Raw genomic sequence first — 19,248 nt, forward strand, 5'->3', positions numbered from 1 at the left:
GTATCTTTAGGGCTATATACTTCATAATGATACATTAATATCGACTTGCATATTTAAGTATCTTATAAATTATTACGATTCTCTTAAGTCTCAACTGAAGTTGAGTTATACTTTTAAATTGTATTTTATATTCATAATGCGCTACTGCATATAGCAAATTACAATAAAATTACTTTTATTGTATAATAAAGACCAAAATCAATTAGATAAATTCATCAATAAATGGCCTAGTATAGAGTTTTGACTATGTTAGTAGTTTAATGTAAATAGACCAATTTAGTCGAGTTTGGGAAAGTAATTTAATTTAGTTAATTCAGACAGATTTTGTTTTATATTTAGTCTAGGTAACTGAACTAGGTGTATTATGTAGGTATTTGTTAGTGTTATTATGTAACCGCACTTGAGTACTTAACATAATTTGAAAAATTCAAAATACTTTCCTACCTACCTAATTGGATTAGTTAAAAAATAATAGTTTCTAAAGTTTAAAAAAGGAACAAATTTTAGAGATAGCTAATTTAGGTTTACTTCAAATAGTAAAAGATCAATAGTTTCAGTATGTATAATATTGATATATTATGTACTATGTAAGCATGTAGTCAATAGGGCATTTGAGTAATGTTTGTAGAAGTGAACACTAGGCCGCGTTCGTGCACATTTTGTATACACCGCCACAAATCTATGGAGGCCATTGCGGGAACAAAAATCTAATTCCAAGGACTAGGTAAATATCTTTAATAAAAATTATATCAAGTTTATTGATAACAAAATAAATGGTAGTTTCGCGCCAATTTTTGCTGAACAGTGGCAGGAAACACTTTATCATTGACATTAGACAATACTTTGCACTCTTTGCAGTACTGTAGTTTAACACCTGTGGCACTGGGGGTGAACCGTATCGCCAGAATTGCCATTAGTCAGTTATCCTATTCGTTTGTGTCGTTATTATTACAGCTTTTAAGAATTTTGGCACTGCTATTGTTTTAAGACCATAGTAAATACCGGTAAGCGAGAGTACCGACAATATATTTTAATCGTGATTTTACGAGTACAATATAATTTGACCATTATTTGTTTTAAATAATTTTATTTATATTTTTTGTTTGCTCCATTAGGTTTGATAATTATATAAAGTTCGAGCACATGGCTGGTGGTAAGAGTGGCGACCCAGAACCGAAAGGTGTTAAACGTAAATTGGAAGAACCATCAATTACACAAGAAGGAAACAATTTCTCTTCTGACAACGATGAAAATGAGACAGATATTCCAATCACCAATACTAAGGTACGCTGCAAATTTTGTAATAAAACAAAGACAGAAAAAGTGTATATACCTTCAGATGCCGAACCAGAGTGTATTGTATTAACAAACGAAATTTTGGCTAATATTTACACCGATAATGATGATATAGTGCAACACAACTTAACAAATTACAGCATTTATGATGAAAATGGGCACATGTGCTCAATAGATTCAGGAGTAATGGAGAGAAACGTCATGATATATATGACTGGCTATGTAAAACCAATTTACGATAACAATCCAGGTGTTGAAGATGGAATACCTGCTATGGCGCTGGGACCAATATTGGAGTGGTGGTTATCGTCATATGATGGAGGTACTCAGGCATTAATAGGTATAAACACTGAATATGCTGATTATTTGTTAATTGAGCCACACCCCAAGTATAAAAAATACATGACATCAGTAACTGAAAAAATACATTTAAGTAGAGAAGTAATTAAAAATATTTTAAGTAGTGAAGACGATGATCCAACTTACGAAGATATTTTAAATTGTGTGATAAACTCTATAAACCCAGCAACAGGCAATAAATTTACCGAAGAAGATCTTATTTCTCATGCTCAATTCGTTCTCAATCAAGTATTAGAATATGATTTAAACGACACTTATCATTTACCTTTAGCAGAAACTCAATGTATTGAAACATTGACCCAACTTTCAGGGGCTGCAAAACCTGTCAAAGGACTGTCCAGGAGAACAGGACAAAGAAGTCAATACGTGAAAGCTGATATTAATAAACGAGAGTTCAGCAAAGCGACTACTACAGAATTAGTAAAAGATGTGTTTGAAAATATGTTTGCAGCTCAATTAGATATTGATGATAAAGAAAATGAAGGAAACGTGAATAAACTTGTAAAAAATGTGTTTGATGATGTTTGCAACACTAAAATAAAAAAAGATATAACCGACGTACATGTTAATGTAAATCAAGTATTATGGAGGGACCAAGTACTGAGTGAAAAAATGTTTATTGTTGTGAAAAATAATGTTTCAACAATACCATTAATTGGACGTATTGAATATTTTTTTAAGACAAAATTTAAAAATAAAGCCCATATTCAACTTTTTATGCATAGTTATGAAACTGTACTAGGTGAAACAGCAGATCCTCAAGAAATATTTGCTCTGAAAAATTGTACTAATATAGATATTAAAAATGTAGTCAAAATAATAGATGTTGTACAAAAAATACCTAGCAAAAATTGGTTTAAACTTGGTAATTCAAAATTACAAGATCTCTTAGAACCTGTTAATCGCCAAAATAAAAACTCATTTTTTTATCAACTTCAATATGATGATGAATTTGGACGATTCGAGTATCCAAAATTTTTAGAACCAAATACCGTTATTAGAGAAGGTCATTGTAGTAATTGTGAAGATTTCGCCTTAGAACAAAAATCAAAAGAACCTGAATTACATGAGTTCATTGAAGAAGAAAAAAACATTTCATATTTTTATAAATTTAAATTATTTGATGAAGAGTATAAAGTTGGTAGTTTTGTATATCTACAACCTGAAATATTCAAAACGGCTTCAAGATCAAATATGATTGGCGAAGAACCATTTGAGCACATAGAGACAAATAAAAATGTAAGTAATCAAGAACAAAAAGTAATTGATGAAACTAAATACCCAGAATATTATCGTAAGTCATTGGAAAACACAATGCGTGGTTCAAATGAAACCACTCCAGATCCATTTGAAATTGCAGAAATATTGGCAATATATTTTGTTAATTGGGATAGAAAAAATATTAAGCTGATTGTAAGACGAATGTACAGAGCTGAACAAATTCCTCTTAAAGACTATGCCAAAAATTCAGATATGAATATGTTATTTTGGTCAGAAGAAGAATTTAGAGTTACGTATCAAAACATACGTGGTAAATGTTATGTTTCTTTTATTTCCAATATTCAGGATCCGCTTTTGTGGTCTTCAAGTGGACCAGATCGATTTTACTTCACAAAAAAATATGATTTCATGTTTGGTTCTATTATTTCGGAATATGAACTTCCAAGTGAAGCTAAACTAACAGGAAAAGAGGTTTATGTCAATTATAAATATCAATATGTGGATGAAGATAAATTACAGTATATACCATCATATAAAAAAATCAAACCCCTCAGAGGACTTGATATATTTGCTGGCTGTGGCGGTTTGTCTAGAGGCTTAGAAGATAGTGGTCTTGTTATAAGTAATTGGGCCATTGAATGTGATGATTTAGCTGCAGGAGCATTTAAATTAAACAACCCAGAGTCAACTGTGTTTGTTGAAGATTGTAATCATTTATTGAAATTAGCAATGTCTGGGGAAAAAACAAATAGTAAAAATCAAAACATACCACAAAAAGGTGAAGTTGATTTTATTTGTGGAGGTCCCCCTTGTCAAGGGTTTAGTGGAATGAATAGATTCAATTCTGGTCAATATTCATTGTTCAAGAACTCTCTGATTGTTTCATTTTTATCATATATTGATTTCTATCGTCCAAAATATTTTGTCATGGAAAATGTTCGAAATTTTGCATCATTTAAAAGAAGTATGGTTCTTAAATTGACACTAAGATGTATTACACGTATGGGCTATCAATGTACATTTGGTATTCTACAAGCTGGTAACTTTGGTGTACCTCAAACTAGAAGAAGGTTAATCATTATGGCAGCAGCTCCTGGTGAAATATTGCCTCTCTATCCTGAGCCTATACATGTTTTTAACAGAAGAAGTTCAAGTTTAACCATTCAAGTTGGCGATAAAAAATTCAAAACTAATTGCAAATATGAAGAGTCAGCTCCCATGAGAACCGTCACTGTATATGATGCTTGGTCTGATTTACCCGAAATACCAAACGGAGCAAATGAGGAAGATATCATTTATAAATCGAAACCTATTACTCATTTACAAAAATTATTTAGATATCCAGATAACCGATATGCAGAATCTATATTGAGTGATCACATATGCAAAGACATGTCACCTTTGGTTCAAGCTAGAATGGAATTGATACCAGTAGGTGAAGGAAGTGACTGGAGAGATCTGCCCAATACCAAAGTAAAATTACCTGATGGAAGTTATACCAATAAACTTTTATATACTCATCATGATATCAAAAATGGTTATGGTCCAAATGGTGAATTACGCGGTGTTTGTCAATGCGCAAGTGGTGAAAAATGTGATCCACAAGATCGTCAAAACAATACAATTATCCCTTGGTGTTTACCACATACCGGTAATAGACATAATAACTGGGCTGGTTTATATGGTCGTTTAGCATGGTCAGGTTTTTGTTCAACCACTATTACAAATCCTGAACCAATGGGAAAACAAGGCAGAGTACTTCATCCTGAGCAACACCGTGTGGTCAGTGTTAGAGAGTGTGCTCGTTCTCAAGGTTTTAAAGATTCTTTCATATTTCATGGACCAATCATCAACAAACACAGACAGATCGGTAATGCAGTTCCTCCACCCATGGGTACAGCCATAGGTCATGAAATAATTAAAGCCATCGACAAAAAACCTAGATATATTTGCAGTCCGTTTTTATGAGCTACTTTTAACAGTCTTTTTAGAACACACCTGTTCTAATAAAAGTTGTAACTCTGCCGTTGTTTCGATTTCTAAGTGTTTATTTAAAAGGCGTACAAGATATTAAGATATATTATCATTTGATATGAAATTTAATTTTAGTAATGTTTTATACAGAAATTTTAATATTAGTTTTAATTTATTTATTTTATTCAAATTATTGCGTATGATTATTGATTTTTTTTATTGATTTTTGTAATTCAACTTTTATGATCCTTCCATCATCGAATATATAAATATAATTTTTTTCGTGGATTTTAATTTATTATATTAGGTTTTACTAGATTTAAGTTTTTCAGTGTTTTTTATTATTATGATCTTACATTTAAAAATAATTTATAATTCTTACATTTTCCATTTTATTAATCATCGTTTTTTTTTTTTTTTTTTTCAATATACATTATTGTTAATACTGAATTGCATTCCAATACAATTAAAAATAATATTTTGATATAGAATTTCTTTGTTATTTATTTAAATATTTGTTCACTTTTTCATACTTTGAATTAATATGTTAAAAATTCAATTATAAGTAGTATTTAACTTATTTTTTATTATAGAAATGCTAAAACTGATTAATATTAAGAGTGACAATGAATGTGTTGATTTTATAATGAATTTTTATTTTTATTTTCATCTGTTATTTTATAGGAGAAAAACTATTCTAATTATCAAATTCGATGACAGTTTCTGATAATAAATTTGATCTAGTTTGTTCTATGATCAAAAGTAGAAATTTCTCAGTAATTTTAAAAATATTTTTTTAACATTTTTAACTTACAAAATCAAGAAAAATTAAACAAAACGGTTAGTGAGCTATTAGATAACTGCACTGTAGAATAATACAAATTGAATATACCTTGTAATTTGGTCAACCATGTTTATCAAACAAATATTTTAAAAATATAACAAAATTATAAGTTATAACTTATAACCAATTGTTCATATTTTTTTCTCTCATTGACTCATTGTTTTAAAATGTTGAGAAATTTCTTTTTTTGTTTTACCATGTTACAGATAAAATCTAATTTATATACTATATAAATACTTTTACACCAAAATTGTTAGCAACTTAGCTTTTTTTCTAATTCGAAATTATTAAAATAATTTTATAAATTTATATTTTTTCTACGTTTATGGAAATTTTATAGTCTGTAGATACTTTAAACTTTGAATTGGTAGGTAAATAATTATTTATTATTAAGTATAAAATATAAGTTAATGAAGTTGCATACAAATTATATAATTAGATTTATTATATGTTTTCAGTTATCAATAGTTGTAATTTAAAATCATGAAAAGTGTTAGTATTACTGGTAACAATAGTTTAAAAAAAATACTCAAATCATTTTTTGATTAATGAGTAATAATAACATAAAATGCCATTAATTAATAACAAACATATTTTTCATAGTTGAATTTGTTTAATTTGCAAGTTATACTATAAACACATTTTAGATGTAATATTTATATTATTTGTATTTTCAATTAGCAAAAGTTACTAAAATATTAATTTAAATCTATTAACAAAAACTAAATAAAAAATAGTAATGAGACTGGAGTCAACATAATAGATATCAATCATGAATGTCAAAAATGTTGGGACAGATATTATGTCATGCGTAGTACTGTATACTAATGCTGAAGATGAACATAAAAAGTACATAGATAATAATATAAATAAATAACCATAAACATTGTTATCATTGGAATTTCAAATAAAAATTCCAAACCAATTAATTTTTTTAAATTATGTTTATATGTTTCTCTTAGGAATTATATTCTTTTGTACATTTTTTTTAAGTATATGCAGTCAGACGAAAGTTTGAAATTTTTACAAATCATGAAACAGGCGAGTTATTGGTAAAAGTTTTTTTTTGCATATTTGAAAATATTTCGTATAATAAAGAATATTAGAGAATAAATCAATTAATTTTTATAGGTGTTCATTTTTCATTTTTTTTTTTTTTTGCTTTTTTAATTTTACATTAAAACTTACACATTTAGTATAGATTTTCGATATTTTTTTTTTTTGTCGCAGTGGCATTAATAATATAAGTTATATGACTGAATAGTGATATAACAAAATATAGTTGTCAACTGTTAACAAAAATTTTCTAAGTTAAAAAATATAAAATAATTAAATATTAAATATTATTATTAATAATTTAATCAACTTTTTTTAACATGAAGTATTTATTATTATTTACCTAATTATATCTATTTATTATTTTGCATATAAATGCATATTTTAAGTTCAAGAGAAAATTTAATAAAAAATCATATTTTGCTATGATTTTTAAAGAATATTGGAAAAATATTTTCAACTTTTTAAGAGAATATTAACATCTTATTTTGGTTATTTTAAAAGAATATAATTCTGGCCAAGGACAACAAGGAAAACTGAATACTAGAGTATAAAGTAGTATTAAATATACATTTATTAAACACATTTAAGTTAATTTACTTCAATATGAACTACTATAAGTGCAATTTTTTCTTTTTATATTTATTTTCATAATAAAGCAAACATAAAATCAAATTTTGTTATATTTGAAAAATAATTCTTTTCACATTATTAGGTATGTTATAATTGCTAAGATTTTAAAAAACTAAAAAGTAGTTGCAATGTTTTAACAATATAATATTAATTTATGTATTTTGATACTAGTAGTGTATCACAATACATACAATAATCTAACAAAACCGTGATAAAAAAAAAAAATGTTAGTGTATACATTGGAAATATTTTATTATAAATACATTTAATATTTAATGATATTTTAAGGTATGAATACAAAATGTAGAAAAATATTTGAAAGTTAATATGGATCAAATAAAAATTATTCTATCTAACATATAATATATGTTTTTATGTCACTATAAATTATGTAAAAAGTTTTGGCACGTCTATGAAACTCTACGTTGAAATCGACAGAATTTAAAGAAGAAAATAATTAATTTTAATAATAAAATTATAAACTCAGTCAAAGTTTACCAGTCGATTTTGGTGTATACCGTCATTGATACATTGAGAAAAGCATTAAGCAGTAATATAACATTATAATTAACATAAAACAACCAAAATAAATATAAATTTATATATAATTAATTGTTTTTATGAGGTGATAAGTTATCTTGTTATTAATAACATTATCTCTCATCATATACCTTTGGAACACAAGTTTTGTGGATAAATAATTTTGAAAAACTATTAAGTATTAATAATAATAACTTAACTAAAACTTAGAGAAATGCCTCAGCAAATTAACTTTGTAAGTCATGGATGAATTTGCAATTAGAAATTGGACATTTCATTTAATTGTATTATTATAAATACACAATTATTTAAGTAATCATTTCCAAATATTTTTGTTTATGTTTGTTTAACATCTCTGTGACTGTAACCAGCTTTTTCAATGATGGTTGACTTTTACTAAGATTTTGAAGTTCGATTAAATGTGTCTTACAAATGTGATGTAAAGTGCCTAAATTACGGGCAGGATCACCCTTGATTTTCTCTCCTTCTGATTCTGGTTTCTCAATTACATTGGATAACTGGTCTAAAAAGACAATCATCCTTTCTTTGTTCTTCAGTATAAATGGATTTACAACTTCCATATAAGTCTCTTTACCTCCAAACTCTACCAAGTTGGCTAAGTTTTGCAAGCATTTTGCTACCATAATTAGAGATCTAGCTGCCATGGGTGGTGGTGGTTCTGGAATTAGATTGAACTGTCTAGGGTTTAAGATTGCAGGGCATAGAAGTCGTAAAAATATGAAACCAGAAACTACCCTGGTTCTAACTAATCTTTCATACGGCCACTTATTCATTACCATCCTCTGTAGACATCCACAAATATATCGTAAAGTACGAGGACAAGCGTCAGCCGACATAAATATGGATTGAGTGATCTCATCTAATACTAACAAAAGAAACTCAGCATTGTCACAAGCATCATCTGGGGATTCCATTTTACATGGATTAAGTTCACATGATTGTTTACTTTCCAATAATTTAAACACAGTTTGTTGAATTGCGGATTTTAAGAAATCTGAACAAACAGATTTCATGTAAAGGTCCATTAAAGTTGTAGTTAATGATGCAGCCCTAAATAATGTAGTAGTCTCATCTTCTTTCATTATCTCTACATCATTTAAACTTCTTAACAGATCAGCTTCTTTTTTTTCGTGTCGGAAAATTCCCATTAAAGATGTAGCCAAAGGCATGCGATCTTGGTGGCATAAATCTGCTAATGCTCGTACAGATTCTAAATCTGGATCAAGAATTAGCTGCTGCATTGGTGAATATTCTTCAGTTGGCATGATGAGATCATGTAAGTATCTAGTACGCAACCGTAGATTACCCCATTCCCCAATAGGTGTTATACCATTAAAAGTGTACCATTCTTCAACTTCAGCTCCATTGTTCAATGTACTCAAGTCTACAGTGAAATCAGCTAACTCAGTATCCTTAGATCGTTTTCCTTTGTTGTAAATACTTACAGTGAATGTCAATACGTCAGGAGGTACATCATCCAAAGTAAACTCTTCATCAAACACAGGATCAGTTCCACTCTTAACTCGAGTTCTTGCTACTTTAACTTGATTCAGAGATATTATACAAAACGGATTGGGTATAAGTTTGCATGGTAAACGATGGGCATCGATAATGTGTAGTTGTAAGCAACGTAATTCCCGTAATTTTTGTGCTTTAGGAACTCTTGACAATTGAGTAACACAGTACATTTTTAAAGAGGAAAGCCATTCTTGAAATAAATCTTGTGTTGATACAGATAAATAAGTTATAGTAGCCAAACATGGTAGAGCCCTTTCAACTAATTGGAAACAATTAGGTCTATCAAACACACTTTCATGTACTGGATATAAGTAAGCACAACTCAATTCTATCAAACCTTTAGGTTTAGTTCTTTTAGGATTATCATAAAAACACAAATGAGTATCAACTCCATCAATTAATAAGACAAAGTATAATGATTTCCATTTCTTACTCTTGTCGCTTTTTTTAAACATATATCCTTGCATTTTTATTCCTTTTACTTTTTTGATCCCTACCTGTTCTCGGCATTCTCTAAGTGTTGCATATATTTTTTCAGCTTGCTGTACTTCTTTTTGTTTAATTGGTAATTCTAATAACTCATTAGAATTACGACACACAGGCATCACAAGAGTATGCCCTTCGACTATCTGTTCTTTACGGTATCTATTTATAACGGCATCTAAACATTCAAATGTACGACCACCCATCAAATAACGAACACCTTTTTTCTCAATTCGAAACCTTTGGATTTGATTGTTGACATGAAAGAATAATGAATAATCGCCTGGAGAATTATCACTTGGTCTGACTAAAAAACTTCCAGGGCCAGACTTGACTAACATGTCTACAGCTTCATTTTTTGTTACTCCTGGATGAAACCAATCAAAAACTGTGTTTGGATCTAGGTTTTCATCTAAATTATCAACCTGAAAATGTAATTTTTATAATTAATAGTTATTGGTTATTATTTCATTAGTTAGTTATGAACACTAATAATTAATATCACTTACAATTAGTTAGAAATATTTGTTGTCAATTAATTATATACCAACTGTTTAATGTTCATTTTTTACTTATAATATCGTAATATGTTTAAATTAATATTTATCTACCTATAAGTTTTAACAAATAATAAGGTCTATTATGATCTTTTCACATTTGAAATTTTATTTGTAATATTAGTTACCATTAAAGTTATAATGAATTACTTTCAATTATTTTGATACCTAGGTATAATTTTAAAAAAAATTATCACTGTAGATTTATATGAAAAATTAGGGCTTATAAACTATTTGCATAGTTGTGAAATATTTTGAACTAGGTAAATAAATCAGATTATACAGCAATTACTAACAAATATGTTACATAAATACTAAATTATTCATTATATTTTATTTTTTATACCCTAATAAATAAATAATATTAATAATAATTCAATATATAACTTACTAAGTCTCTAAAAATCATTCCTTGTTCACCTGTTCTATGAGCAGTTACCCACAGCCATCCATCTCCCATGTCATTGTGTACAAAAAATATATCACCTTTTTGAAATGTTAGCTCATCTGTATCTGGCATTTTAGTGTAAGGTAAAATTGCTACAACACGTTTTTTATCATTGACTGGTTCAGGAGGTGCTACTGGATATACAAGTCTTTCTTTTTTCAATAAGTCTGAACAATTTGTATAATAGCCAATTAAATCAGACAAACTATCAAACTGTCGGCCACCTATGTAAAAATCACCACATACAGCTGTCACTCTAAAGTGATTAATACCAGTATTTCCCAGATAGGATAATACATATGAGCCTGGTTTACGATCACTTTCACGCACTAGGTAACTACCCATTTCTGATGTCTGCCACAGTCGTTCCTCTGCTGCATAACGACTTAACCGACCATGATACCAGTGATTTTCAGGTGGTGCTTGTAGTAACGATACATTATTCCTACCGTCCAGTTCGTCTGGTTCTAAGAATGGATCAAAGTCTTGATCAAGCATGTCCTGGCTGTCTTCACTGTTAAGACTTAGTGTAGCATGTACCCTATCGCGCAACACTACACCTGGACCGCCTCTAATGAACTCAGCCATAGTTTTCTTTATGAAGTCAATTGTGGGCTCAGTAGCTTAATTTATCATTTCATTTCTCAATCCACCAGCCGTTTATAACGATCCTGTTAACAGATGAGACAAAACACGAAAGTTTTAATGATGTTCACGGAAGATCACCGTCCTAGCACTTAACGTCGACGAGGTAAAAAATTGAGGAGTAAAGGATAATGAAATATGAAAACATTAATTTTTTAATAATTGATTAAATAAAAATATATTATTCTGGTGGTGCTTGATAACGACGAATCATTAATGATGATAAATGATAATATAATAATATTAATATGTTATTATGTTATCAGACTATATTCCATGAACTCCAAAATGTTCATGTTATATTCAAACACAACGGTGGATACCACTCTAGAACTTTAGAATCTAAATACATCATTCTGGTTATTACCACAGATCAAGGCATAATCAATGATTTGTTCATCGCCGAAACGCCAATACGATTTTGCCGGCTATCATGTTGTAAATTTGTGATAATAACGTATACAAAAACAAAATACAAAATCCAGTTTCCGAAGTTTCGAACCTTCAAAAGTTCGAAACTCGGTTTGTAAAGTGCAAATGATGTTCCTTGTGTAAAGCTAAGACTATACTGTATATTGTACCAAAATGGAAATAGCAGTCGAAGAATATCCGCCAGTAGTAAGTGTGATTTTAGTATGATATTCTTATAACAATACAATCACATACTATATATTACAGAACTGGGGTAATGAAAAATTGGAAGAAGCACAAGATTCAGTCAACGAAAATCCATGGGACGTAGAGTCGTGGGCTATACTGTTGCGCGAAGCACAGACTCGATGGATCAACGATGTACGTTCGTTTTTTGAAAAACTTGTCACTACGTTTCCAACTTCTGGTCGATACTGGAAGTATTATATCGAAATGGAAGTATGTATAATAATTTAACAATATGTATTATTTGTAAAAAAAGGTACTTAGGTTAAAAAAGTTTTTTTATATAATTTATAATATTGCTGTTTTCTATGTTATATTTTTGTGTTTTAGATGCGCGGTCGAAACTTTGAAAAAGTCGAAAAGGTACATTAATGTTATATTTAACTCACATATTTTAACTATTTGTTTTTATTAATCTCAACACATATTTATCAGCTCTTTCAGCGTTGTCTCGTCAAAGTACTTAACATTGAACTGTGGAAACTGTATCTAGCTTATGTTAAAGAGACTAAAGCACTTTTACCAACTTACAAGTAAATAATTTCACTTCATATTTAAATTTATATGATATTTTTCTGTTACCATACTTAGTTAAAAAAATACCTAACTCAAATTTTTTATTGTATATCTTAACTAATTGTTATTTAGAAAAAATATATTTCTAACTAGATAGAATAATATCTCTAAATAAAAAATATCTGTTAGCTTGTTATGTAAACTCTGTAGGAGTTATAATTTAATTCATTTTCAATTTGGTAAGAAGTTTTATATTTAGATTAGGAATACTTATTTTCAATTCAAATAATTTAAGAGATGAATTTTTTTTAAAACACAATAATATCTCATAAAACAATAGATTTATTATATAGATTTATTACTATCTAATTGTTGTTTTAAAATATATTTGTATTTACTAATTTTATTAGTTTATGTTAATAATTATTTTAAAATATTTAATTTTTTACATTGTATATATAACAAATAACAAGTAATTAACACAATTGAACATGATAAAAAATTAACACCAGGTTATATGTCTGTAACGTGGTAACAGAAAAATACTAAATTTGCATCTAATTATTTCTTTATAAATATATTATAGAGAAAAAATGGCTCAAGCATATGATTTTGCATTGGATAAAATTGGTATGGATATTCATTCACATAACATTTGGCAAGATTACATAACCTTTTTAAGTAGTGTTGAAGCAGTTGGTTCATATGCTGAAAATCAAAAAATTACAGCAATCAGAAAAGTAGTTTAATTTGATTCTTATTCCTTTTATTACACAGTGTTATAATAAATCAAATTCAAATCTTTTATTTAGGTGTATCAACGTGGTGTAGTAAATCCTATGATTAACATTGAATTGTTATGGAAAGAGTATCTAGCATTTGAACAAAGTATTAATGTTATGATTGCTGATAAGATGATGATTGAACGAAGTAGAGATTATATGAATGCCAGAAGAGTCACCAAAGAGTATGAAGTAGTTATAAGAGGACTGAATAAGAATTATCCTAGTGTACCCCCAACTGGTAGCCTAGACGAGATGAAACAAGTAAGTGTCTGATTTTATTATTTTTGTATGTAATCGTATACTTAAAAGTTAAAATGATTGTTTATTACTATAGGTAGAACTGTGGAAAAAATATATAATTTGGGAAAAAGCAAACCCTTTGAATACTGAAGACACTGCACTGATTACAAGACGAGTTATGTTTGCATTCGACCAAGCACTTTTATGCATGACCCATCATCCTGACTTTTGGTATGAAGCTGCTCAGTTTTTAGATGGAAGTTCTAAAATTCTCTCAGAAAAAGGAGTAAGTATTTATAGACAATTATAAGCAAATTTTTAAACCTTATATTATTAAAATTATATTTATGTGTTTAGGATATATCAGCAGCTAAACAGTATAGTGATGAAGCAGCTAATGTTTATGAAAGAGCAATTGGCACTGTATTAAATACAAGCATGTTATTACGTTTTGCTTATGCTGATTTTGAAGAAGGTCGTATGAATTATGAAAAAGTTCATAGTATTTATAAAAGTTATTTAGAAAATGAAATTACCACTGATCCAACATTGGTATGAATTTTAAAATTTTTATTGTATCATCTAAATAATTAATTAAATATTCTTATGGTTTTGTAGACATATGTACAATATATGAAATTTGCTCGCCGTGCTGAAGGAATTAAATCTGCTCGAGCAGTTTTCAAAAAGGCAAGAGAAGATCCTAGATCTAAATATCATGTCTATGTCTCTGCTGCTTTAATGGAATATTATTGTAGTAAAGATAAAAACATTGCTTTTCGTATATTTGAGCTTGGATTAAAAAAGTATTGCGACAACCCTCAGTATATTATTAGTTATATAGATTATCTTTCACATCTCAATGGTAATTGATTTATATATAATTAAAATTATTATAACATTTAATTAATTTATTGTATTATTTTTTTTTTTTTATAGAGGATAATAATACAAGGGTATTATTTGAGAGAGTTCTATCAAACACAAGTCTTGAACCAGAAAAATCTGTGTAATAATTGCAATTTTTTAATAAATTTAAATTTACAATAATTTACTCACACGTTTATTTAATTTTTATTCATTTCAGAGATATTTGGAATCGATTCCTTGAATTTGAATCAAATATAGGAGATTTATCAAGCATATTGAAAGTAGAAAAACGACGATCAGCTGTTTTTAGCAAGGTAATTTAAAGTAATTAAATAAAAACATTAAATATATTGTTTTTTATTTTTTATTTTTTTTTTTATGTAGCTTGTAGAATTTGAGGGAAAAGAAACAGCTCAACTTGTGGACAGGTATAGGTTTTTAAACCTATTTCCATGTACAAGTCCTGAATTGAGATCTATTGGTTATAATGAGGTTACTAATACAGTATCCAAAACAATGCATAATTCCACTCAAAGATCTGCTGTTATTGATGGGTTAGATGACTTAGATAATCGATCTAATGAAAAGCGATTGCCACTGCCAGATGTTTCTCAAATGGTACCTTATAAACCAAAATTAAATGCTTTTCCAGGCGAACATATTGTACCAGGTAATTAAAGTTAATTATTTGTTTATTTTCTAAATACTATAAATAACATTTTAAAGGAGGAACCTTTCCGCCGCCACCGCCTGCTTGCCAGCTAATGCAAGTATTACCACCACCCGGTTGTTTCCATGGCCCATTTGTATCTGTAGACATGCTTATGGATATTTTCCTTAGACTTATACTTCCTGACAAAGGTAAGACCTTATATATTTGTATTTTTTATTAATTTTAAAGTAATATTGTTGGTTTAACAATACTTGCCTGATACTATTATGTAATTCAATTAAATTAGTACTAATAATATTTAAACAAAATAAACTAACGTTTAAATTTAATTTTATTGCTGCTTGTTAATTACAAGGTTTAACCAGTTTTTTTAGATATTTTTGTGTTTTATATAGTGGTATCATTTGGATCACGCATAATATACATTTTTGTACTTGAAATTTAATATTATTATTATTATTTATTCCACTTCCTTAATTAGTTGGCCTAAAAAATGGATTATTAATTATATTTGCAGTTTATGACCTGTATAAAAAATTGTTATTAAAAAAAAAAATAATAGTTATGCCAAAGTCAAATATTTATAATGTAAGCCATTTTAAAGTTATTACATTATTTTTATGATATACACATTACAAGTGATTGCCCAAAGTATAGTTGCTTAAAAATTAAATATAATTTCATAGTATATTCCAATTTACAATATAACGTTATACATCATTTTTGAGAGATACTTTAATATTATTTATATGAAGAACATATTAGGTTAGAAAGGTTCACAATTACTAGTCACATTATTAGAATGGAATCTGTTCAGTTGTCACCATAATAAGTCTGATGTTGAGGAACATAATAGGGAATAAATAATCTAAAAGATATACCAAGAATCTTAAAATATATTTCTGCTAGATGTTAGAATGTATCAATGAATCCATTTTCAAGTTTGTTGAAATTTTTTGAGTTGCCTTTGATTGGATAAACAACTAAGCTTCATATGACGTAGAATAGGGAAATATTCATGTGATTGATATTTGTCTTTAAGAAATTGAAACGAAACTAAAGAATTTATGCTGAATATATTTGAGGTAGTATGAGTAGATGCAGATTACAAATCCCATACCATACATCATATAGGTTGTAGTTTTCAGTTTTGTATAACTATCATTAGAACAATTCCTTAAAAGTAATTTAATTAATAACTTAACTATCTACTTTAAAAGTGATATCATTAATTAATTAAATTTTTCTATAAGTATAAAAGTTTCTAAAGTGATTATTAATATTTTTAATTAATTTTAAATACAAAATAATTTGCTAGCAAAAAACTTGTAATTTTTTTTTAAATCATTGAATTATTACTTAATGTAATTTTTTTAGTTAATACCCATTAACTTTACTTGGAAGTACTCACTATTGAAAATAATTTGCAAAATTAACAAAATTAAATAGCATTCAAAACCTTTTAAAAGTATTTTATTTAACTTGGAAATTATTAACAAGTTTAAAAATTTGGCAGCTTTTTACTCGTTTAACCCAATTTTTTTCACCCTTTCATGGAAGGTCATATTAAATTATTAAAATAAACATCATTAAAAAGTGGACAAATGAGTAACTTCTCTTTTGTACAGTTGGAGTTAAGTGTACCTCATCATTGATAATGGATGTATAAAATTTAAATTCAATGATACATTGCATACAAGAAATTATTCTGAAAGGAGATGATCTAAATTTATAATTCATTATTAGTTGTTTAATATAAATTATAATTAGACAATAGCCTAAATATTTTGAAAACTTCATTGAATATTTCACATAATAATTTAATTAACAATGAAATGTTTTAAATGTTTATGGTTAACACTCTTTTTGTTTCCAAATCAAAAAACCACTTTTACAAAATATAAATATAAACATATTTAATGGAAAAGGAATACTTAGCACCAGTAAATTATAAATTAGCATCAATAAAATTGAATAATAACAATAACACTATATACTGTATCGCACGAGACTTACTTTTTTTAGTTTAAAATAAAGTTAAAAAATAAATTGAGTTGATAATATTTTTATTTAATTTTAAGAGGATACTTCACCTTCATGTTTTGTCTTCGTCCTATAAATATGCAACATAGTAAAAACAGTTTCATATGGGTAAGGACCACTCACGTTTTAGTCTACGTTAAGCAAACAAATTTTTTAAACTAGGCGTAGGAGATTTTAGATAGTAAAACATCATTTTTATTTTTTCGATATCAGAACTACAAAAAAAGTTTTTCAAGTTTGAAAATTTCAAAAATATTTGATTTTAAAACAATGAAAACTTTTTTCCTATAAAAGATATTAAAAAATTAAGAACAATTTTGCATAGCTAGTTTTTTTTTTATATATATAGTGTGAAATTGAGTTGTTTAATTTAGATTACAACCTTAGTGGTTCTAGCCCATGTGGAGCGGTTTAAACTGTTGTGCGTTTGTAAGACGGAGACAACACATGTAGATGAAGTGTTGATTATAAACAATGTATTCATACAAATATGAAAATACATGTATGTTGAAAAAATAATACATTTGTATTTTGCTTAATTATATTATAGCAATATATAAATTTGTTTAAAATATATATTTATTTCTATAATTTTATTTCATTGAATATCATATTTATCATCATATATTTAACAAAATAAAGTGAGGCATATAGGTGATATTTTATAGGTATCACTTTAAATTGGAGTGAATTCACCTATTTTGATATTTTAGTTTTAAAGTGAGTTATAAATATGTAAAATATTCCAATTTTGATATTCTTATAAATTACTTAAAATATAAAATGTTAATAAAAACCTTTAAAACTCATCAAATAATTCTCTTAATTTTAAATTGGCTTATGATTAAATCTACTTGATTTCGCAATCAAATTTTATTGAACTTATAACAGCACAAAATTTGTTCTATAGAATGTAAATTAGGTATGTTATGTGTTTGTAGTATATTTTGCAGGTGTAGTTGAGATTATTTAATAATAACATCAAATTAGTAGCCATTCATATGTAATAAACACTATATTTAACATATGCAATGTTATTTGTGATCGTAACATTTTCTTATTACTCTAATTTGTATATAAATATTTATAATTTCTTGACTTAATAGTATGATTGTAAAAATGTTGGATGCCTAAACTTTAATTTAGGATGTAATATCTAACAAAAAATTTATATTGTCTTTTATAGCACCAATGCCTAAAGCTGAGAATGGATGTGATGTAAAATTATTTGACACTGCTATGTCAGTGCAATGGGCAATTGAAGATACAGCGCATGGCGGTTCCAATAAGAAAAAACGTAGAATAGGAGGACTGTCTGGTAAAGGTGATGACAGTGATGAAGACATTAACCTAGTACCACCACCATTTGATATATATCGTTCAAGACAACAAAAGCGTGTGTCAAAATAACTCATATGAATTATAAGTAGACTACAAATGCTATTTTTGATTCTTGTCTACTGGATTTATCATTTTCATTTATTCATTTCAATATGATATTATTTTTTTTTTCAATTTGTAAATAGTTATTTAAATTAAATAATTATTTTAGCATATTTGTTTATAAACCAAACAAAGACATATAATATGCATTTATTTAAAAAAACAAATTATCGATTTCACAATTATTTGAAGCTATCATTAATGTCAATAGAAATTTTTAAATTAATATAACAGGCTCTTTCAGAGTCACTAATTGTGCATAATAAATAATTTTACATCACTAAGAAATATTAACTTGCTCTTTTATAAAATCTTATCAAAAATAAAAGGAATAACACTTATTAATAATTTATATTTCCTATAATTATGTTTTTGGTATGCAAATAATTGTGACAGTTTATCTGCTGCTTATAAAGTGTTCACAT

At 27.4% G+C, this 19,248-nt stretch overlaps 3 protein-coding genes across 3 annotated transcripts; 2 read left to right on the forward strand and 1 right to left on the reverse strand.

The window, feature by feature from the left end:
- Positions 1-818: 818 nt before the first annotated feature.
- Positions 819-4,995, forward strand: LOC112597545 (DNA (cytosine-5)-methyltransferase 1-like). The gene is made up of 2 exons (XM_025343633.1): positions 819-1,004; positions 1,116-4,995. The coding sequence occupies exon 2, from the start codon at positions 1,144-1,146 to the stop codon at positions 4,843-4,845; it is 3,702 nt and encodes a 1,233-aa protein (XP_025199418.1). The 5' UTR covers positions 819-1,004; positions 1,116-1,143; the 3' UTR covers positions 4,846-4,995.
- A 2,724-nt stretch (positions 4,996-7,719) lies between these two features.
- LOC112597632 (ras GTPase-activating protein 1) lies at positions 7,720-11,789 on the reverse strand. The gene is made up of 2 exons (XM_025343755.1): positions 10,895-11,789; positions 7,720-10,371 (listed from the first exon to the last, which is right to left on the reverse strand). The coding sequence occupies exons 1-2, from the start codon at positions 11,537-11,539 to the stop codon at positions 8,233-8,235; spliced, it is 2,784 nt and encodes a 927-aa protein (XP_025199540.1). The 5' UTR covers positions 11,540-11,789; the 3' UTR covers positions 7,720-8,232.
- Positions 11,790-11,926: 137 nt separating this feature from the next.
- On the forward strand, positions 11,927-18,888 carry LOC112597633 (protein suppressor of forked). Its single transcript, XM_025343756.1, has 14 exons — positions 11,927-12,214; positions 12,275-12,466; positions 12,584-12,616; positions 12,689-12,786; positions 13,356-13,509; positions 13,582-13,815; positions 13,889-14,080; positions 14,152-14,346; positions 14,413-14,659; positions 14,734-14,803; positions 14,882-14,978; positions 15,049-15,334; positions 15,391-15,525; positions 18,567-18,888. The coding sequence occupies exons 1-14, from the start codon at positions 12,182-12,184 to the stop codon at positions 18,788-18,790; spliced, it is 2,190 nt and encodes a 729-aa protein (XP_025199541.1). The 5' UTR covers positions 11,927-12,181; the 3' UTR covers positions 18,791-18,888.
- The last annotated feature ends 360 nt before the right edge of the window (positions 18,889-19,248 follow it).

The sequence above is a fragment of the Melanaphis sacchari genome, unplaced genomic scaffold, assembly GCF_002803265.2.
Source record: "Melanaphis sacchari strain LSU unplaced genomic scaffold, SCAv2.0 Contig42_pilon_pilon, whole genome shotgun sequence".
NCBI classification, from domain to species: Eukaryota; Metazoa; Arthropoda; class Insecta; order Hemiptera; family Aphididae; genus Melanaphis; species Melanaphis sacchari.